The 22,903-nt window shown below is 45.9% G+C and overlaps 1 protein-coding gene across 19 annotated transcripts in view; it reads right to left on the reverse strand.

Moving 5' to 3' along the window:
- The window catches only part of PRRC2B (proline rich coiled-coil 2B), a 118,527-nt gene that overhangs the window by 44,113 nt on the left and 51,511 nt on the right, over positions 1-22,903 (reverse strand). For all 19 annotated transcript variants that reach the window (XM_010341451.3, XM_074394603.1, XM_039461244.2 and 16 more), the window contains 7 exons: positions 19,788-19,890; positions 16,972-17,044; positions 10,728-10,871; positions 7,748-7,989; positions 7,177-7,298; positions 6,579-6,721; positions 794-884 (listed from right to left, as the gene is read on the reverse strand). In XM_010341451.3, coding sequence (XP_010339753.2) covers positions 794-884; positions 6,579-6,721; positions 7,177-7,298; positions 7,748-7,989; positions 10,728-10,871; positions 16,972-17,044; positions 19,788-19,890 — 918 coding nt within the window. The remainder of the gene's footprint in view (positions 1-793; positions 885-6,578; positions 6,722-7,176; positions 7,299-7,747; positions 7,990-10,727; positions 10,872-16,971; positions 17,045-19,787; positions 19,891-22,903) is intronic.

Below are 22,903 nucleotides of genomic sequence, written 5' to 3' on the forward strand. Positions count from 1 at the left end.
CTAGTATGGTGGGGCGTGCCTGTAGTCCCAGCTACTCGGGAGGCTGAGGCAGGAGAATTACTTGAACCGAGGAGGTGGAGGTTGCGGTGAGCCAAGATCATGCCATTGCACTCCAGCCTGGGTAACAAGAGCGAAACTCTGTCTCAAAGAAAGAAAGAAAGAAAGAAGTTGAAGCTGGGCGCGATGGCTCATGCCTGTTATCCCAGCACTTTGGGAGGCTGTAGCGGGTGGACCACTTAAGCCCAGCAGCTAGGGACCAAATCTGGGTAATGTGGCCAAACACCATCTCTAGCAGAAATGTTAGCTGGGCATGGTGGCACTCATCTGTGGTCCCACCTACTCGGGAGGCCGAGGTGGGAGAATCACTGAGCCCAGAAGACAGAAGGTTGTAGTCAGTCGAGATCATGCCACTGCACTCCAGCCTGGGTGACAGAGTGACCGCCTGTCTCCAAAAAAGAAGAATTTGAACCCAGGGAAGTTTCCCAAATTTACTCGGCCACAGAAGCCTTTTTGAGCTTAACAGCCACAAGCAATCCATGAAGACATCGTCTGCATAACATACCTGGGCACACACTGACACAGTGCTGAAGAGGCTGACTATGCACAGGATGCAGTAGCACCTGCAGACAAACCCTGGCTCTACTCCTTCACAGACATGATCAGCAGCTGTCACCCCCAAAATGGAAACAGTATCTGCCCTTCCAGGTTGCTATGGAAACTGGGAAATGATCTTGGCACACAGCAGCACTAATAAGTACGGATGAGCTCATGTTGATGGGGCAGGGGTCCTTACCACTTTGGCCTGCCGTCCTTCACAACTTCTTCCTCCTCTTCATCATCGCTGAACTTGAGTTTCTCAGAATAGTCCACTTCTTCATGGAGGCCTACAGCAACAGGAGGGCCCAGGAAGAATGAGAAAGAATGAAAAGGTCATTGGTGCTCAGGCACCATGGGAAAGCTTCCTTTGGTCAGGAATCTCACTAGCAGAGGAGCTGAGTCAACCACCTGGCTGCCTCCCCCTGATGACGTTAAGACATCTTGGTTAGACTAACCCTCCCATAGGTAACAATTCTTAAATCTGAACAATGTAACTTTAAAATGTATTTTAAGGCCCAAGAGGGTGAACAAACGAGGCAGAAATGAGGTAGCTGTCTACCCTCGCGATACAGAAACATGACTTGTGAGATCTGTGAGTTACCACTTGCCCCAGGCATTGCTCATCCCAAGTGGCTCAGACGGCAAAAAGTGTCCATCACCTACGATCCCGTGAACAGTGTGGTAGGTCGACACAATGGAATATTATTTGGCCATAAAAAAGAACGAATACAAACACATGCTATAATATAATTAACTGTGAAAACATTATGCTAAGTGAAAGAACCCAGATAAGAAAGGCCACATATTTTATGATTCCAGTGACAGGCAATGTCCAGAATACATAAATCTATAGAGATGGAAAGCAGATTTGTGGTTGGAAAGTAGGAGGTGGGAGGGAATGCCTACCGACAGGTACGGGGTTTCTTTTTTGAGTGATGGAAGCATTCTGGAATAGTGGTGGTAGTTGCACAACTTTGTGAATATACTAAAAAACACTAAACCAGACTTCAATAGGGTAAATTTTGTTATATGAAAATTATGTGACTCATATAGTCATATGATTCACAGTGGCTCACACCTGTAATTCAAGCACTTTGGGAGGTCGAAGCAGGAGGATCACTTGAGGCCCAGAATTTGAGACCAGTCTGGGCAACATGGCGAAACCACGTCTCTACTAAAAATACAAAAAATTAGCCAGCCATGGGGGTGCACGCCAGTAGTCCCCAATACTCTGGAGGCTAAGGTGAGAGAATCACCTAAGCCTAGAAAAGTGAGGCTGCCATGAGCTGTGACTGTGCCAGTGTACTCTAGCTTAGGTAACAGAGCAAGACCCTGCCTCAAAAACAAGGGTAATTGAGCACCATAATGTATGCCTGCAGTTCTGGCCACACAGGAGACTAAGGCAGGAGGATTGCTTGAGCCCAGGAGTTCAAGACCAGCTTGGGCAACAAAGCAAGACCCCATTTCTAGAAAAAATAAATTTAATTAAATTAAAATAAAAAATTTTTTAAGAGGTTAACAACAAAAACTCAATACAATTAAAAGGCAGAGTCAGAAACTTTAAAAGCAAGTTGCAATTATGTGCTATCTTCTAAATAATCACTTTAAATACAAACACAAGGGAGTTTAAAGGAAAAGAATGGAAACAGATATTCCATGTAAACAGTAAGTAGGGTCAGAGCAATTGGTATGAACACAGGACAAAATAGACTGCAAGATAACAGACTACTAGAGATAAAGAAGGACATGTGGAAATACACCAGAAAGGCACAGAGACTAGAAATGTGTGCATGCCTAAGAGCAGCTTCAAAATAAATAAAGCAGAAACCAAGAGTATTAATGGGAGAAATAGATAAATCCATGATTAGAGCTGAACATCTCACTTTCCTTAATTGATAGAAGCAGACAAAATTATCAGTAAGTATACAATAAGATCTGAATACCACCACTGGCCAGGCGCAGTGGCTCATGTCTGTAATCCCAGCACTTTGGGAGGCCAAGGTGGGAAGATCTCAAGGTTAAGAGATCGAGATCATCCTGGCCAACATGGCGAAACACCATCTCTACTAAAAATACAAGTATGAGCTGGGCATGGTGGTGCATGCCTGTAATCCCAGCTACTTGAGGGAGGCTAAGGCAGGACAATCACCTGAACCCAGGAGGGGGAGGCTGCAGTGAACCAAGATCCAGACACTGCACTCCAGCCTGCCGACAAAGCAAGACTCCAAAACAAAACAAAAACAAGAACAAGCCAAAAAATAAGATCTGAATGTCACCAAAAACCACCCTAACTGGAAACATACAAAACATGACACCTAGCAACAACTGTAGAATATATACTTTCAAAATGCACTTGAAATATCCTCCAAGACCAATCATATCCTAGCCATAAAACAAGACTTACTAACTGGAAAACAAATGATATCATACAGAATGTGCTCTCTAGCTATAAGACAACTAAATTAACAATCTAGAAATGGCCAATAATAAAAAACTGCCCTAATTATTTAAAAAATCATTTAAAATATATACAGAAAACAAGTCAAACAATGGAGAAAGTGAACAATGCCAAAAGCTGCTGCTTTATAGAGATTAATAAAACAATTCAATTCCTTGGCAGAAATGAAGAAAAAGAAATACACAAATTACCAAATTATCAGGAATTAAAGGGTATCACTACAGATCCTACAGACATCAAAAAGATAATGTAATATATTGTCAACATTATGTTAATAATTTCAACAACTCAAAAGAAATGAACAAATTCCTCAAAAAACACAACTTACCAAAAAACTCACACAAAATGACACAGGGAATCTGCACTGTCTCAAAACTCATCAAAGAAAATAAACTACTGAAAGTATTTCCACAACGAAAACTCCAGAGGCAAAATTGTTTCACTGGTAAGGTAACACTGGCCAGGCACGGTGGCTCACACCTGTAAACCCAGCAACTCAGAAGGTGAGGCAGGAGGATCACTTGAGCCCAAACTTTTGAGGCTGCGTTGAGCCATTATTGTACAGCAGTGTGCCCAGCCTGGGTGACAAAGTGAGACCCTATCTCAAAAAAAAGAAAAAGAAATGAAGGGAGGGTTTACTCTAAGAATGTAAGGTTGGTTTAGCATTAAAAAAAAAAAAAAAACATCGATGCAGTCTACTATCAAAATAAAGGAGAAAAACAATATGATCACAGATGCAGGAACGCACTAAACACAATGCAACACCCATAATTTATAAAACAAAAAACCCAGCTGGGCGCCATGGCTCATGACTGTAATCCCAGTACTTTGGGAGGCAGAGGTGGGCTGATCACGAGGTGAGGAGTTTGAGACCAGCCTGGCCAACATAGTGAAACCCCGTCTCTACTAAAAACACAAAAAAATTAGCCGGGTATGGTGGTAGGCGCCTGTAATCCTGGCTAGGTGGGAGGCTGAGGCAAGGAGAATCCTTGAACCTGGGAGGTGGAGGTTGCAGTGAACCGAGATCATGCCACTGCACTCCAGCCTCAGTGGCAGGTGGCAGAGTGAGACTCCATCTCAAAAAAAACAAGTTTCAAAATTAAAGTGTCAGGTAGGGTGCAGTGGCTCACAACTGTAATCCCAGCACTTTGGGAGGCCAAGGTAGGCGGATCACGAGGTCAGGAGTTCAAGACTAGCCTGACCAACATGTGAAACCCCGTCTCTACTAAAAACAGAAAAATTAGCTGGGCGTGGTGGTGCACACCTGTACTCCCAGCTACTTGGGAGGCTGAGGCAGAATAACCACTTGAAGCTAGGAGGTGGAGGGCGCAGTGAGGTGAGATCATGTCACTGCACTCTAGCCTTGGTGACAAAGCAAGGTTGTCTTCGGAAAAAAAAAATTAAGATGTCACTTATCTTGGTAAGATTCAACATAATCTGAACCAAAACGCCTGCAGGCTCTTTGTAAATACTGACAGGTTGATTCTAAATTTATGTGGAAACAAACAATCTTAGAAAAGAACGAAGTTGGAAACCTTACACTACCAAAATGTACGACTTCCTATAAACCCACAGTGTGGTAATGGCATAAGGAGGAACAAACAGATCAATGGAACAGTGTCCAGAAATAGACCAATGCTTTTATAGTCAATTGATTTTCGGCAAAAGTTCCAAAGCAAGTCGACAGGGAAAGTAAAATCTTATCAACAAATGTAGAAAACTGGCCATGTGGGAAAAAAACAAACCTGTCACCTTATACTATATACAAAAATTAACCCAATGTGTATCAAAGACCTAAAATTAACAGTTAAAACTATAAAACATCTAGTAATATTTTCACCACCAAGGGGAAGCAAAGATTTTAGGACACAAAAACAATAACCAGAAAAAAACCCAAATTTATACATTAAACTTCAAAATTCAAACTTCTGCTCATCAAAACAGTGTTTAAAAAAATTTATTAGACAAATAATGCAACTAGGAAATATATTTGCAAAATAAAAGTTTTAAAGAATTTGTATCCAGGGCTGGTATCCTACCACTCGATTTTTTACAATTCAGACACCAAACAGGATGATATATCAGTCATCAAATAACACTTATAAAAGTGTGTTTATCATCATTAGTCATCAGCAAAATGCAAATTAAAAGCACAATGAGATACCACTAAACACCCACTAGAATGGCTAAAATTAAAAAGACAAACATGTTCAAGGCTCCAGTGAGCTTTGATCATGCCACTGCATTCCAACCTAGAAAACAAGTGAGACCTCGTCTCTTAAAACAAAAAAACAAAAAAAAATAAACACCAAAATGTAAGATGTAGACCCATCAACTTCACACATTGCTGCTGGGAATGTAAAATGGCATAACCACCATTTTAAGTTTGGACAGGTCTTAAACACTTAATCCTACGCCTTCCCTTTGACCCAAAAAGTCTACATTATTTACCCAAGAGAAACAGAAGTATAGTCTATAGTGGGGCTCTTGAATGAATAAACAAATTACAGTGTATTGATACACTGGAACATATCTCAGCAACTAAAGGCAACTGGCATATAAACAACATTGGTGAATATGAAAACCATACGGGAATAAAAACTGTATGACTTCACTCATCTGAAGTTTAATAACAGGCAAAACTAATCTAGAGTAAAGTGAATCAGAAGAGCAGCAGGCCCTCAAGCAGTCGCAGGGAGGAGCGCCGAGGAAACCTGGGGAAGTGAGGGAGATGTTCTCTCTCTGGACATGGGTGTGTGTGATACACAAGTATCCATTTGTAAAACTGTACAGTTAAAATGTGAGATGCATGCCTGTCCATCTCACATTTACCTGCAAATAAATCATTATAAAAGAAAATAATCAGGTTGGGGTATGGGTAGAGACAAAGAAATTAAGAATGGCAGAACAAACAGAGTTTATGGCACCCGCCTGTAGCTCCAGCTACTCGGGAGGCTGAAGGAGGAGGATGCTTGAGGCCAGGAGTTTGAAGCTACAGCTCACCATGATGGACCCTGTCAACAGCCACTCCACTCCAGAATGGAAACATAGCCAGACCCTTCCTCTTTCCTTTTTATCTTTATTATTATTATTTTTTAACTGCTTCTTGCAGAGCAGGGCTAACCCACAGGCAATATGCCCAGAGTAGCTGAGACCCTGTCTCTCAGAACAAAATTAAATCAAAACAAACAAAAACCGATTGGCAGAACATTGGTACTAATTGAACTTGAGTGATGGGTGTCTGGGAGCTATTATTTTTTTGTTTAAATTTTGCATCATCAATAATTTTAAAAAATTAACCACAAAACTCTAAGCTCAAGAATAAAGACCAAAAGAAGCTAATGGCTTGGCCAGGAAGGGCTGCAAATGAGGATGCAGGGCATTGGGGCTGCCTCGCTGTCCTGCTGTTAGCCCCTATCTTGCCAAGGGAAAACACACAGGGGTGCCAGGGGGTTTCCATCCCTGGTCAGTAGAGGTGGACTTTGGTCCTGCCCGTCTAAACCACCAGGGCTTCTCTGCCCACCTGCCCAGCCATCGTCGGCATCAGTGTCCAGATCGTCAAGGCCCTTCAGGTTTTCCGCGTTGATAATGGTGGGCCGTGGTACCCGCTCCACCAGCTGCCTTAGTGGGTGGAGTGGGCGAGACACTCCCGGCCTGTTTTCTTTTCTGATAAGAGAGAGAAAAGTAAAGATGATGGAATCACGTCCAGTATACAGATAGAAGCAAAATCAAACACCTTTCCAAAAATAAATTCCATACTGCAAAGGTTCATGTTTAGTATTTCTATCAGATCCTTTAAAAGAAATACATAATGAGCAAACAAGTACATCCCAGAAAGAAGTTCTGCCTTGTCCTGTGGTTTTACATGCTGGTTGCTAAGGCCTAGAGCAGCAGCAGCATGCACGTGTCAGAACTTCAACTCCACCAGGAACTTGAAATAATGACTCAATTTCTGATCCAGCTCCAAATCCCAACCACCACCCCATACACCCTGCCATGCTGAGCTGGTTAAGTTCTCTGTTCTCTAGGAGACACAGCACTTTTCTCATCAGCCCCTCACCCTGACCAGAATCACCAGCGGAGCCATCTCTACACACATGACTGTAACGCGATGGACTCACCCATCTTGGTCACTCATCTGGAACTGTCTAAAAGGAACTCGGGGTTCAAGGTGGAGCTGAGGAAGGGGAAAAGAGCCTCGTTCCACTGTACCCTGGTTCTCTGATGACTTTGGCGAACACATCTGAAACATAACATCAATGAATAGGATTTGCTAGTAATGGCCCAAATTAAAATTTCCACTTAAATTAGAATTTGTTTTGGAAAGTGGAAAATGGGAAAAAGAAACAGCAAACTCTTAGGGTTTCCTAATCAATCCGACCACCATCTCCCCCATTTCATTCCTGCTGTCAGTAAGCAGACTGGGGAACCTATGTCAGAGAAAACCTGCCTCTCCTGTTTCTAAAGAACCACAGCTAAAATCATATCCACATCACCAGGAAAAGAAGCCAGAGGCCCTTAAGATTTAAAAAGCAGGGAGAGAAAATTCAAAATGAGTGGAAACCTCAATAGTAGGGTGACAGGGCCAAGAGGAGACCCCAAAGTGTGACACTAACCACTTGACCTAGGTTATGCTGGACACAAACAATCCAACTTCACGGGGGAAAAAAAACGTACACTCCGAAGACTTACAAAAGCAGGAAGCATGTCATGGTATGTAGGTGGGTGGTATACATTTCCCATGAACTGTGAAGCCCCTTTTCGGACAGGCTGAGCCGGGCGGAGAGAGGGGTCCTTAGAATCGCTGGTACATGCCGAGGAGGGGGCTCCATCTCCCGTACTCGAGTTCCTGCTGCCCAGCTCAGTTGGGGAGGTGCTGAGAGACGTGGCAGAAATTATGTGTCGCCCACCGCCCTCCCTCCAGCTTGTCACATCTGGAAATTGAAAGGGGGCAAAGGGGAGAGGGAATAGGAGGGGGAAGGAGGGATCGTATGAGGTTCTGAAGGTCAAGGGATCCCCTCCTTCACCAAAAAAATCAAATAAAGAACTAAAAACAAAAACAAAAACAAAAGTGAAGAAATGTTAAATCTGTGAGGGAAGGTTGGGACAGACCCTTGGCCAAGGAGAATGAACTTGCTGAGGGAATTCTGACTGAAATAGAAAATGAAATCTACTCAGAGAGAAGGCTTCATCAGTGAATAACAATCACCCCCCACTCCTTCCCCAATCCTACAACCCAGAGAGATTAAAACAACCCTGATGAAAACAGCCTTGGGTCATTCCTTCAATGAATGCTGACCACCCCACTTAGGGTTAGCACTGGGCTACACACTAAAACAGGGGCGAGGCCAGGCACAGTGGCTCATGCCTGTAATCCCAACACTATGGGAGGCCGAGGCAGGCGGATCACAAGGTCAAAAGATAGAGACCATCCTGGCCAACATGGTGAAACCCTATCTCTACTAAAAATACAAAAATTAGCTGGGCGGCCGGGCGCGGTGGCTCAAGCCTGTAATCCCAGCACTTTGGGAGGCCGAGGCGGGTGGATCACAAGGTCAAGAGATCGAGACCATCTTGGTCAACATGGTGAAACCCCGTCTCTACTAAAAATACAAAAAAAATAGCTGGGCATGGTGGTGCGTGCCTGTAATCCCAGCTACTCAGGAGGCTGAGGCAGGAGAATTGCCTGAACCCAGGAGGCGGAGGTTGCGGTGAGCCGAGATCGCGCCATTGCACTCCAGCCTGGGTAACAAGAGCGAAACTCCGTCTCAAAAAAAAAAAAAAAAAAAAAAAAAAAAAATTAGCTGGGCATGGTGGTGTACGCCTGTAGTCCCAGCTACTCGGGAGGCTGAGGCAGGAGAATCACTTGAACCTGAGGCGGCAGAGGCTGTGGTGAGCAGAAATTGGGCCACTGCACTCTAGCCTAGCGTCAGAGCAAGACTGACTCAAAAAAAAAAAAAAAAAACACCCAAAAGCCAAAAACCAAAAAATAGGAGCAAGTTCTGGACACAGTGGTTTTGGGCTTTGTTTAGCGGTGGCACCTTTCAGTCAAGATCCACCAGTCCACAAGACAGGCAAGGCGCAGCTGTTGTCCTTCCAGCAGAGGTGCGGGGCACTTGTGTAGCTCACAAGCAGAAACCTGCTGACCTCGCTTTTGAAAATGATTCTTCCTATTGTCAAATGTAGTGAGATCAGGTGGAAATTATTAGAGACCAACAAAAAACCAGATGAAACAGATCCCTGGTTTTGGTCACCTTTTGGTTAGAGGTTGAAGTACGAAGGTCTCTGAGTTACACGACCATTAAGGGAGAGACCCAGACCATGTTTGGCCCCAGCCCTTCAGTCCCTTTGCTGTGTGACTTGGGGTAAGCTGAGGTCAATCCTCTTGGCCATGCTTCCTCATCTTCACCAATAAGGAGATGAAACTGATGCTCAGAAAGAAGTTTCTTCTACATCTAAATTTTTATAGGCCTATAAAATGGCTCATCTTAATTAATCCCAGAAAGATATAACTCTTGTCCTTTAAAATGAAACAAACAAAACAGTCTTGTGTGGGACACTGGAAAAGCAGTGAGTGCTATTTTAAGTGAGACACATGCACAGTGATAACTGAATTACAGGATATCACTTCTGACTTGAATGGGAGAGGCCTTGGAGATACATCAAGACAAGCAAACGAAAGGCCCTCGCATTTCAAGACCTGATCAAGTCCCCTGAAATACATGAGCCACTTCAAAATCCGAGTAGAACACGTGGAAAATTGCAATCACCACCTAAACCTCTAGCCACCCTCGGCTTCCGAGAAGAAATTTCTAGCAAGAAGTGCTACACAGGCCAGGCACAGTGGCTCATGCCTGTAATCCCAGCACTTTGGGAGGCCAAGATGGGCAGATCACGAGGTCAAGAGATCAAGACCATCCAGGCCAACATAGTGAAAACCCTATCTACTAAAAATACAAAAAAAAAAAAAGAAAAATTGGCTGGGCATGGCGGTGCATGCCTGTAGTCCCAGCTACTTGGGAGGTTGAGCCAGGAGAACTACTTGAACCCAGGAGACAGAGTTTGCAGTGAGCTGAGATCACGCCACTGCCCTACAGCCTGGGCAACAGTGCGAGACTCCATCTTAAAAAAAAAAAAGAAGTGCTACACATAATCCTGCCACTTCCCTGGGCAGATCAGAGATTAGGGGCCAGCAGACACCAGTGCTAGGCTTGTTTATGCAACAATCCCCAGAGGAATGAGTTAAAAATACAGATCCTAATTGGGTTGGGGAAGGGAAGGACTGGAAATCAGACTCATTCACCAACTCCCCAGTGATTCTGACTAGAACCAGCTAGGATAGAGAGCTTTAGAAAACAAGCTCCTAACCCGGGGACCTAAGTTAACTGGCCCATTGTCCATCCTTGTCACAGCTACCAGGCACAGCAAAACTAACTGGACAACAGAGGGAGAGGGGACTGGCCTGCCCTACCCTAAAAGACAAAAAAAGGCACAAGGCCTGATGGCCTAGGCAGCAAGTCCAATGGATGCATGGATCAGGTGTCGAGCCAAAGAACCATATTTCAAGCTCGAGCCGGAGCCCCCAGTGGCATAAGCACCCTTCTAGGAGTGCAGAGACAAGAGGAGGAAGTTCTGTGACTCTACTGAGTGCCCAGAGGCTGCAGTCACTTACTCTGAGGGCGGAGGCTTGGTCCTGGCCCATACGACAGATCTAAGACGCCCTTTTCTTTGCCAGCCTTGTCCTGCCCGCCAGCTGCTTTCAGCGTCGGAAATTCCTCGGGAGAGAAGGATAACAGTCGGCTTGAGCCCCTTAAACCTGTGAAGATGGGACAGACATGGAGGAAGTGAGATGGAGTCAGCAGTCGTCTGCCGGCCGGGTGCGGTGGCTCATACCTGTAATCTCAGCACTTTGGGAGGCCGAGGTGGGTGGATCACTTGAGGTCAGGAATTTGAGACCAACCTGATCAACAAGGTGAAACCCCATCTCTACTAAAAATAGAAAACTCAGCCAGATGTGGTGGTGTGCACCTGTAGTTCCAGCTACCTGGGAGGCTGAGGCAGGAGAACTGCTTGAACCCGGGAGGTAGAGGTTGCAGTGAGCCAAGATCATGCCACTGCACTCTAGCCTGGGTGACAGAGTGAGACTTTGTTTAAAAAACAAAACAAAACGAAACACTAAAAACAGTCATCCACTTCCCAGCTCCACACCTTAAAAGCCATGTTGCCTCGAAGCAGGCTTTCTAAGGGAGCCAATGTCACCAGGGTGCTGAGGGTGGCAAAGGAAGCTGCTGCTGACAGCACCATGGCCCTCCCCAGCTGACCTGCAGGGGCCAGTACCTGCTTACAAAGGGAATGGGGGAAGCTATCATAGCAGCTCCAGGCCATAGCCTGTCCCAGGAGGGAAGGTCCTTCTGACCGCCTAGGGACACAGACATGCACCACCTCCTATAAAATCAGCCAAGGGAAAGCCAAGAAGCCAACTGCTTTCCTGTGGAGGCAACACCAGGCCACCCTAAAAGGATTAAAACACTGCTTTTGCCTGGCACAGTGGCTCACACCTGTAATCCCAGCACTTTGGGGGGCCAAGGTTGGTGGATCACTTGAGCTCAGGAGCTCGAGACCAGCCTGGGCAACATGGCAAAATCCTGTCTCTACCAAAAATAGAAAAATTAGCATGTTGGCGGGCTCCTGTAGTCCCAGGTACTTAGGAGGCTGAGGTTGGAGGATCACTTGAGCCTGGGAGGCAGAGGTTGCAGTGAGCCGAGATCCTGCCATTGCCCTCCAGCCTGGGTGACAAAGTGAGACTCCCTCTCAAAAAATAAAATGCTGCTTTCTACCATCGAATGTGGTAAGACAGGTGGAAATTAGATTTACACACGAGTACCTCCTCATTCACCTGTCCTTTGGCATTTTCTACTAAGTTCCTTGAGCCCTACAAGGCCAAACATAGAATCCTGGAAGAGTTTCTTATAATCCTAGAAACTGTTTCTTTTTTCATTCTTTCATTCATTCCTTAGCCTTATAATTTACTTTAGAGAAGAAGCCTTTCCTAATGTTCCCTTACACAAAGAACTTAGCACAGAGGCTCTGCTACCATTTTTGGATGAAAAGATTAAAAATGGTGCAGGAAAAAGGTCCAGGCGGCCCCTATCCCTTCATCTGGAATATGCAGCATGCCCCAGACCGTAGAAATCTAGGAACAGTGGCGACACCACACAATGAACGGCCCCCTGTGGAATGCCTTGTTCCCTATACGGCCAAACCCAAATCTTCCCCTAGGCAGTTATTATTCTTAACACCACTGATCCACGGACCTGTTCACTAAAGCCGACTATGTCAGAAAGGTGTAACTGTATCACCGCACAGGCATGTGGCAGCAATTCACTTGCCACTCCCTTAGTTAAAAAGGTCCAGGGTCAAATAAACCTGACCAGGTGAGACTGGACACCATTTACCAAGGACCAGCCAGAGAGGGCCTCCAGCTGTTGTGAAGGAGCTCCGCTGCTCTGTGAACAGGGCTCTGACTGAGAGTCGCTTCATGGTGGTAAAAGGTAACTGGCAAGAATGATATAAAAACTCTCATTTAAAAAATATGGTTATGGCCGGGCGCGGTGGCTCAACCTGTAATCCCAGCACTTTGGGAGGCCGAGGCGGGCGGATCACAAGGTCAAGAGATCGAGACCATCCTGGCCAACATGGTGAAACCCCGTCTCTACTAAAAATACAAAAATTAGCTGGGTATGGTGGCATGCGACTGTAGTCCCAGCTACTCGGGAGGCTGAGGCAGAAGAACTGCTTGAACCCAGGAGGCGGAGGTTGCAGGGAGCCAAGATTGTGCCACTGCACTCCAGCCTAGCGCCTGGCGACAGGAAAAAAAAAAAAAAAAAAAAAAAAAAAAATATATATATATATATATATATATATATGGTTATGACCTGCCCAGACGTTATGAAACCCCATCTCTACCAAAATCACACAAATTAGCCAGGCATGGTGGTATACACCTGTAGTCCCAGCTACTCGGCAAGCTGAGGTGGGAGGACTGTTTGAGCCCAGGAGATTGAGGCTGCTATGAGCCAAAATTGCACTACTGTACTACAGCCTGGGCAACAGAACAAGACCCTGTCTCAAAAATAGTAATAATAATACAAAATATGGTAGATTTGGAATTAGGAAAAAAACCAGCAATGAGAAACTGAAGCAGGAAAGTCAGGGAGCATTTTCCAAGGTGACAGGCTAAGCCACTGGTTGGGTAGCAGCTGATATCTGAGCCTCTGACCTCTGACCAAACACACAATCAGGGTCTGTTTCAGTGTGACCTATCAACAGAGTGTATCAATTAAGGAGAAGTCCTTTTGAATTCCAAAGAGTCATGAAAACACCTTTGGGCAACACCCTCAAATACCCACACTCCTGACAGTATCACAGATGTGTGAATCTAGCACAGGAGGGGAAACTGAGGCTGATTGTTACACTTGGCCCTCACCCTGCCCAGTGTATCTATTCTGTGGGCTGGTAGATTTCTGTCTGCCATTAGTTTCTTATTTCTTTTTAAAATTTTGTGTATAAATAGGGTCTTGCTATGTTTTTCAGGCTGGATTGAAACTCCTGGGATCAAGCAATCTTCTCACTTTGGCCTCTCAAACAGCTGGGATTACAGGTGTGTGCCACTACGTACAGTTTAAAATTACTTTTTTCCATCAAGCTTTATTGTGATACAGTTACAATACCGATACAATATTTGTAGTCTAACAGTTACATGGTTCAGTGAAAACCACAAAAAGGTAGACATAGAAGCCTTCTCATCCCATGCCCATTTGCCCACTTCTGACTCCCTCAAAAAACTGTTAATTTTCTGTTTCCTTCTGGAGATTTTCAAACAATGTGTATACACTGGTGTGCAGATGGGTGGATTTTTAAAAATGCATATACAGGCCGGGTATGGTGGCTCACGCCTGTAATCCCAGCACTTTGGGAAGCAGAGGTGGGTGGATCGCGAGATCAAGAGATGGAGACCATCCTGGCCAACATGGCAAAACCCCGCCTCTACTAAAAATACAAAAATTAGCTGGGCATGGTGGCAACACGCCTGCAGTCCCAATTACTGGAGAGGCTGAAGCAGGAGAACTGCTTGAACCCGGGAGGTGGAGGCTGCAGTGATTTGAGATCGCATCACTGCATTCAAGCCTGGTAACAGAGCAAGACTCTATCTCCAAAAAAAAAAAAAAAAAAAGCACATACAACATTTTTCAGAAGTGTTTTTTTTCCTCACTCCCATTTTTTGGTTTTGTTTTTTGAGATAGGGTCCTGCTCTGTCACCCAGGTTGGTGTACAGTGGTATGATCACAGCTCACTGCAGCCTCCACCTCTGGTGCTCAGGTGATTCTCTTGCCTCGGCCTTCTAAGTAGCTGTGACTACAGGTGTCCACCACCACACTTGACTAATATTTTTTTTTTTTGGAGACGGAGTCTCGCTCTGTCGCCCAGGCTGGAGGGGGCAGTGGCAGGATCTCAGCTCACTGCAACCTCCACCTCCTAGGTTCAAGTGACTGTCCCATGTCAGCTTCCCAAGTAGCTGGGACTACAGGCACGTACCCCCATGCCCAGCTAATTTTCTGTATTTTTAGTAGAGACGGGGTTTCACCATGTTAGCCAGAATGGATCTGCCCACCTTACCCTCCCAAAGTGCTGGGATTACAGGCGTGAGCCACCACACCCAGCCTGATTTTTTGTATTTCTTGTAGAGACAGGGTTCTGTCATGTTGCCCAGGCTGGTCTCAAACTCCTGGACTCAAGCAATCCTCCTGCCACGGCCTCCCAAAGTGCTGGAATTACTAAGATACCACATATACTGTTCTGTACTTTTTTTCACTTAAGAATATGCCCTGGAGATCTTGCCAAATCGATAAGAAAACTTCTGCTTTTTTTCTTTATAGCCAAATCACATTTCATTAAAATACTATAATTTTATAGGCATTTCAAGGGACCATTTGCAATCTTCTGCTAGTACAATGCTGCAGTGAATAATCCTGTGCACAGATTATTTCACACATGCGCAAGTATAATTTGTAGAGCAATTTCCTTAGGATGCAGTTGCTAGGTCAAAGGGTATTATGTGTTATTATGCCAGGCAGTGCCAAACTGGCTTCTATAGGAGTTGGGCCAATTTATACAGGGTTTTTTTTAAATCGTCACTCTTTTTAAATAAAAATTAGTATGTTCTATCTACTTCTAAAAATTCTAACTTTACGGAGATTCCAGTGAGCTATCGCACCACTGCACTCCAGCCTGGGTGACAGAGCAAAACTCTCTCTCTCAAAAAAAAAAAAAGTAACCTTATGGAAATATAAGATATGGAAAGCCAAAGAACCAGTTACAAGTTTTCATAAAGCATCTTCAAAGACCCTTTTGGGGCCAGGCACTGTGGCTTACGCCTATAATCCCAATACTCTGGAAGGCCAAGGTAGGAGGATCACTTGAGCACAGGAGTTGGAGACCAGCCTGAGCAACATAGTAAGATCTTGTCTCAGTCAGTCAATCAACCAATCAATAAGCCAGGTGTGGTGGTCCCAGGCCCTAGTTACTAAGGAGGCTAAAGTGGGACGATGCTTGAGCCTAGGAGTTCTAAACAAGCCTGGGCAACATAGTGAGATCTTGTGGAAAAAAAATGTCAGCCAGATGTGGTGGTACACACTTGTGGTCGCAGCTACTGACAGGCAAGTGCACCTAGTAACACCATGTAACTTCAGTCTGTACCCCAAGCCCCTTGGGAGAAGCTGGGGTGTTGAAATTAACTGGGATCAGTCATTTCCCGTTGGAGACAGGGAAGAGCCTTTGAGCACAGGGATTTCAACCCATAAGGGGCAGGACCTCCTACATGGCAGGCTGGGGGTGACGTTCGAGTAACGAAGGGGTTGCCAACGAAGGGGGTGCAGTTGGTTTTCTAATATATGCTTCTAAAGACCAAGTCTGGTGAAGCCTTGGCTGGCAGGGGTAGCACAGAAGGTGACATCAGGATGGGGGCAAAAGGTAAAAAAGGACAGTCAGTGTGCTTTACAGGAGAAAGCGAATTGTGGGCTTTCCCTCGTGTCCGCACCAAGACCACCCTCCTTCTCACTCAGAGCTGCTGCCTAGTTTGGTCTGCAGCACAATATGCTAGGAACATTCAAGCTATCATCAAAAATTAGAAGACCTCATGTAGAAAACCTCGATCTTTTGGTTCTCTCAAGAACATGTGCTGACCCATATTCTCCAAGGACTGAGGGGGCTGGAGGGTAGCCTGGCTGAATAGGACTCACCCAAACTGCTTTAGCCCACTGTTCTAGGCCTGCCTTGGAAGTAGTGTGAAGGTGTAATTCCCGTGAATTTTATTTTAAAACTCTGAACACTGTTTCCTTTGGTCCATCACCCTCATCTTTATCCTGAGCTACTTCATGGAAGCAGCACAGTGGGCTCTGCATTGTGGGAGCTTCCTGTGTGGTGGGCACAGCGCTCCTGGTAACACCACATAACCCTCAGAGTGCTCGGGTAGAATGTCCTCCAGGAGGGCCGCTGCGACTCCAAGGCTGGCTCCTTCATCAACCCAAGCCACATAACACCTCCCTCCTTTGGTCCCAGGAAAGAGGAAGCAGATGGTGTTGGCAACCCCACAGAGTAGGCAGGAGTCCACCAGCAACATGGCCCAGTCAGCGCTCCTCTGTCTCAGCAAGAGCATTCATTCCAAGAAACCGAAGAGCTGGCACCTCTGCAGAACCAGTGCCCCACTGTGCACAGGCAAGGGCTCTGCGGAATGGTACCCCTTTGTGGAAGAGAGTCCTCAAAGCTTCTGGGTGCCTAGACCCAACTAGACAGTCTGAAAAAGGCATTTACCTCCCCCTCCCCACCACCTCCAAACACACACACAGGTGCACACTTACCACCTTCGTGTCCTACTGGCTTTCCATTCAGCTGTGCCCATGACTTTGGTCCACCTGGCACTGAATTTGTATTCTGAAAGAAGGAAGAGAATAATAAGAGGGCCAGCTCCCTAAGTCCGCCGCACAGTAATAGCCAGTTACAACAAGGTGCCAAGAGGCCAGCACCTTAGATTCAAACCCTATACGGATCCATCCATCACCACTTTCTGAGCAGCAGCGAAGCCCTGAACCTCCCCTGGAACGCGCACTCCACGCAGCAGTCCCAGGGGCCAAAAAATGCCACCCTCGCTCTACAGTCAAGGGGCAGGACTTGGGGAGTGATGGGCTTCAAGTCACATAGACAGTGACACAGCAAAGCCAGGACCCAAACTTGTCTCCCTCCATGCTATGCTCTGGAACTTCCTGTGCCCAAATAGAGATACTTTATTTTGCTCCAGAGACAAAGACTGAGGCCCAATTCCAGCATGTGTCTTTAAAACTGTGCCACTGCAAATGAAGAACGCAAAGAAGCTAACTGGGTGGGCCAGCTGCAGCGCTTTCTGCAGTGGCTGTGACTCTACAAGGCACAGCTGCCCTCCTGAGAACCCCACCAGCTCACCTCTGCTGAAAACTCACCAGGGTCAGCATTATGTATGGCACGTCCAGTCTGACCGAATACTCACCACACCCTGGGAAGGTTCTACTCACATCCCCCACTAAGGCTCAGAGGAGAGTGAGTCAGATGCAGAACAGCAGGACCAGGACCAGCCTCCACCCCGCCTATGTCCAGTGCCCTTTTGCATCCCTAACCATGAAGCTCACCCGTCTTTCCAGTCAACTAACATTCAACTCACAGCCTTTCTAACTGAACATAAAAATACACAAAACAAAGCTGCTGCAGCATGAAGTTTCCCCACTTACTGGATGAAATGCCAGATTAAATCAATACCCTTTCCCTCCCATCCCCACCCGCCTCAACCAGCACCATCCACTCACAAGGCAGATAACTGGCTCTCTGGCCTGTGATGCAGAGCTGACCAGCTACAGCAATCCATTTACTTATCACAGAGCTGCCCTGAGTGCTTCATATGGGCAACCGGGGGCACCTAACAGTTTCCCTGCCACAGACTACGAAAGGGCAGGGTCAGTGGCACAATTTAGGCAGTGAAACTGGGGTCAGACACGTCCCACAGGTGGGCTGGAGGTCTTCAGATCCAGCACTAAGCAGGGGGCACAGGAGCTCCCCACCACACAAGCCTTCCACTGAGGGCCTGTAATATGCTAATATAACCCCATCTTTCCACGCCTCTCGCCTCTGCAGTTACAGGGATGACTCCCCTGGCATTATTCTAGAAACAGCACCCACAGGACCAAGCAGGCTGCTGAGACTGCTAGCAAATTTCATCCCAAGAGCAGAGTTGCTGTGATCCCTCTATGGAGATGCTCTAAACTCGCAAAACACTGGGCGCCTCTTCCTACTGACCCCTCACATATAAGAGAAAACCAGGTATCAGCAAAGAAATGCTGAGTACTGGATAAGGTGGGCCCTGTGCCAGCTCCAGGATGGGTTGCCCTTCCTTGGTGTAGTGCTGCCCCTTCAGCAATTCATTCAAACAGATGCCCAGGACCTCACCCACAGTCCCCAGTGGTGGGGCCGGGCACATACAGAAGAGGCTTCAGAGCCAAATCTGATATCTGAGCTCTAGCAGCTCACTCCGTTTCTTTCAAATTCTGGGCAACAGCAAGAACTCAACTCTAAATACTCTGACTGGCCTACATGTGCCAGTGGATTCAGGCCAATGAAAAGGGTGACTTGCATGATTATAGATCTCTTTTCTTCTTTGCTTTTAATTTTAAAAGCACAGTTCAGTGTTAGGTGGGGAGAGGGTGTCCTGGCAAATCCACAGACTTCCCTGAGTATGGTTAAAGCAGAGAGGGAATGACATTTGAGAGCCTACACTGCCCAGGTAGCAAAGCAAAACCAAAATATATTCATTCCAGTTATCAAGAGAGCTGGTGAATACAAGATATCTATGTCTACATTTCTTTTTGTCTTGTAAAAAATTCATAAACTTATCATCTAGATTTCTAGCTCCGGCTAAGTATATCCTCCTGCTTATCTCTGGAAACCTGTAGCCAGACTCTGATGGACTGAGTGTATTATGAGCTCTTGCTTGGCTACATCATTACTTTTTGCTTTGAAAAACATTTAAAATGTATCAACAAATAAAGGATTGTAGCTTCGTATTCCCAAAGCAATGTTCTGAGAGACATTAGTCCCTAGAAATATTCAGTGAAGAAATGTTTCCGAGGACAAATAAATTTGGGGTATGCTGCCCATTACATTATATCCTCTTCTCCGAAACTCACAGTAGACGTTAGCATATGAAAGACACTGAGAAGTACTGTAGAAAAGGAGCTTGATTCATTTTGCTTTTCAAACTCACCTGGCCAGTGAACCTTTCTGTAGCCTACCACTTTTTGTCTTCTTGTGACCCAAGCTTCCAGGGAGTTCACTTGAGGAAACCCTGATCTAGTCTGCAGCACAGCCTAAGTGACCCAGTCTCAAGCAAATCAGCAGGAACCAAAGTAGGCACCTGTATCCTAGTCTGTGTCTAAGGTCTTTTTCCAAAAGTTGCAGATTAAATTTCTTCACCAGTGACCACGACAGTTTCCCATGCCAGTTTTCTAAAGTCAGTCATCGAGCGTGCCTCTGGAATAGACAGGTCATGCACAACCACAGTTCTCAGTAGCAACTCCTCCCAGCCCCCAGCGACAAGGACACTTAAGAGGCTACCATGCCCAGGAAACAGTCGGGATGGGGTCCCAGCACCTACCTCCTGACTGATTGACTGTGTCGGTTTCTGCAAATTGGAGACAGATTTCTGCAAACCCGGCTGCGGCAGCGACTCCGGCGGCTGAGAGGCCGTCGCACTGGAACTAGACAAAGAAAGGCAGGGCAGTGGGGTCAGGCACCGCACAGAGTGCCCTGGCCAGGTCTCTGCGTTCCCAGGAGCCATAGCTTTTCAGCTGCTCACAGGAAGCAGACCTTATCTGGACAATAAAAATGACTTTCCCCAATAGATTCTTTTTTTTTTTTTTGGAGACAGAGTTTCGCTCTTGTTACCCAGGCTGAAGTGCAATGGCGCGATCTCGGCTCACCGCAACCTCCGCCTCCTGGGTTCAGGCAATTTTCCTGCCTCAGCCTCCTGAGTAGCTGGGATTACAGGCACGCGCCACCATGCCCAGCTAATTTTTTGTATTTTTAGTAGAGATGGGGTTTCACCATGTTGACCAGGACGGTCTCGATTTCTTGACCTCATAATCCACCCGCCTCAGCCTCCCAAAGTGCTGGGATTACAGGCGTGAGCCACCGCGCTCAGCCCCCAATAGATTCTTATGCTAGCAAAAACTAATGAGAAAACAAACCATGCTTAAGGTCTAGTCACTGACATCTTAAATTAGCATAAGACAGCCTTCTGCCGTTTCTTTTGCTTTCTTTTTTTTTTTTTTTTTTGAGACGGGGGAGGTCTTACTCTATTGCCCAGGCTGGAGTATAGCAGGGTACACTTGGCTCACTGCAACCTCTGCTTCCCGGCCTCAAGCAATCCTCTTACCTTGGCCTTCCAGTAGTTGGGACTAGAGGCGTGAGCCACCTCATCTGGCCTCTTTCTTTTTTAAAAAATAAAACTTTTCTGCCTTCTGTTTGCAAAAACTGAAAGCTCACTGTAAACAATGCAAATGATGAGGGATTTGCCAACAGGGAGGATAAGTCCCTGAAATGAAGGGCTTGTGGCCTTTCCTCCAGACCCAGAGACCACACCTACTCAGGGAGCTTTTTTTTTTACCTCCTCCTAGCTTACAAAATAAGTACATGCTTATAGTAAAAATAAACTTATAAATAAAAGTAGGTAACACAGAACATCACAATCTCATCATCCAGAGAGAAACTCCAAGCAGACTTTTCTACATCTGTTAATATAGTTTTGTTTGTTTTTAACAGGCAGAGAGTTTTACACTGCAGGAATATAGTATTTTTCTAACAGAAGTGTAGTAATCCCATACATATAGCTCCATGACTTTTTTTTACTTCATGCATCTGAAGGTCTTTTCACCACCACAGACATGAATCTTCCTTTTGCTTTTAATGACCACACAACAGAACTAGACAGGCCGTAATTTAGCCAATCTCTCATAAGGGTTCCCCCCCCCCCCATTACAGATATAACTACAATAAGAATTTTTTTCAATTTTTTTGAGATGGAGTCTCACTCTGTTGCCCAGGGTGGAGTGCAGTGGCGTGATCTCGACTCACTGCAACCCCAGCCTCCCAGGTTCAAGTGATTCTCCTGCCTCAGCCTCCCAAGTATCTTAGATTACAGGCATGCACCACCACGCCTGGCTAATTTTTGTATTTTTAGTAGATATGGGGTTTCGCCATGTTGTCCAGGCTGGTCTTGAACTCTTGACTCTCAGGTGATCCACCAGCCGTGGCCTCCCAAAGTGCTAGGATTATAGGCGTGAGCCACTGTACCCAGCCGAGAATTTTTTTTGTTACATATTTTTGCACACTTTTTCTGTAAGTAATCCCACAGAATATGACTTTAGAAATAGAAATGCTGGATCAAAAGATGTTTTGAAGTTTAAAAGCTATTTCCAGGCTGCTCCCCAAAAAAGGCTGTCAGTGAATTTACACTCCACAGGTAAAGTGATAAAGGCGACGAGAAATGGCCGAATTAAGGTTTCTGCTCTAACTCAGTGCTCCACTCACTGAATCCAACTTTCTACTGGACAAAATTCAAGGAGGGCAGCCACGCCCCTGGCTTATCTGTAAATGGAAGTGGCTTATCTGTAAATGGAAGCCAAACTCTACAGACACCCTCCTCCAAGATTCTCCTAACCCAGGCAACTCACACACCGTTCATGATTTATTACAAAGGGAACGCTAATGATCGGTCCTCACAGCTCCTTCTACCTAAAAGAGCAGCTTTCGGTAGTGGCACTTCTGTGTTCTCCAAATCTAAGAACTGAGTCCCCACATTGTGGGCCCACTTGCCACCTGATACCTTGGTGGGAGGATGTGGCCCCAGGGCGGCAGAGAACCACACCAGGGCCTGTGCCTTAATCAAAGCTCCGCCCTCACCTCACTCCTGGCAACTGGACCTCACTGGAGCCACCGAAGCAGAGTAAAGGCTGGGTATCAGGAGGGAGTAACACTCTGTCCTCTCTAGAACTTTTGGTGGTACAGAGGTGCTTCAGTCCTTCCATTAAAGTGTGCAATATACATGTCATTACACAGCTCGTGATGTGAATGGAATGATGACAGCTGCCAGTATCTGCCCCTCCTCTGTGCCAGGTTTGGGCTAAGCACTTGACCTGTGCTGGCCCATCAATGTCTCATGGATACCTCGGAAACACCAGCAGAGGCAGGTTATCATTCCTATTTCAAGGGAGGCTCAGAAGTCAAACAATTCTCCAGGTTCCATCAAGCTAATAAGCAGTATAGCTGAACACCACGCAAGGCTGTCAGATTTCAAAAGTCATGCTATACTGCCCATCAATACGATCCCTAAGCAAACTGTTAGAAACATTTAAAAAATAACTTCTAAGGCCATATTTTGATTATTACTTTATAATCATCTAGCTGAATAACTAGCTCAGTCTCTACATCCTGTCTGAAGTAACTACAGGGAACAATTTTACAAAAGCTGCCATGGTCATTTCCAGCACAGAAGAGGATGCTGGGATAGGCAGGCTAATATCTGGGTCCCTTTTACCATCTAGTTTCCTACATCAGTAGGGAGGCCAGGAGGGCGCTGCCGGCAGACAGCTTTGTTCACATTCCTCAACAGGCAAACCCCTGCAGTAGTTTCTGCCTGCCAGCCTCAGCAAGGCCCTGTCCCTCCCTGAACACATCCTCTTCCTGAATAGTCTTAGCACTGGCTGAACACTC

Source organism: Saimiri boliviensis, chromosome 2, assembly GCF_048565385.1.
Source record: "Saimiri boliviensis isolate mSaiBol1 chromosome 2, mSaiBol1.pri, whole genome shotgun sequence".
NCBI lineage: Eukaryota > Metazoa > Chordata > Mammalia > Primates > Cebidae > Saimiri > Saimiri boliviensis.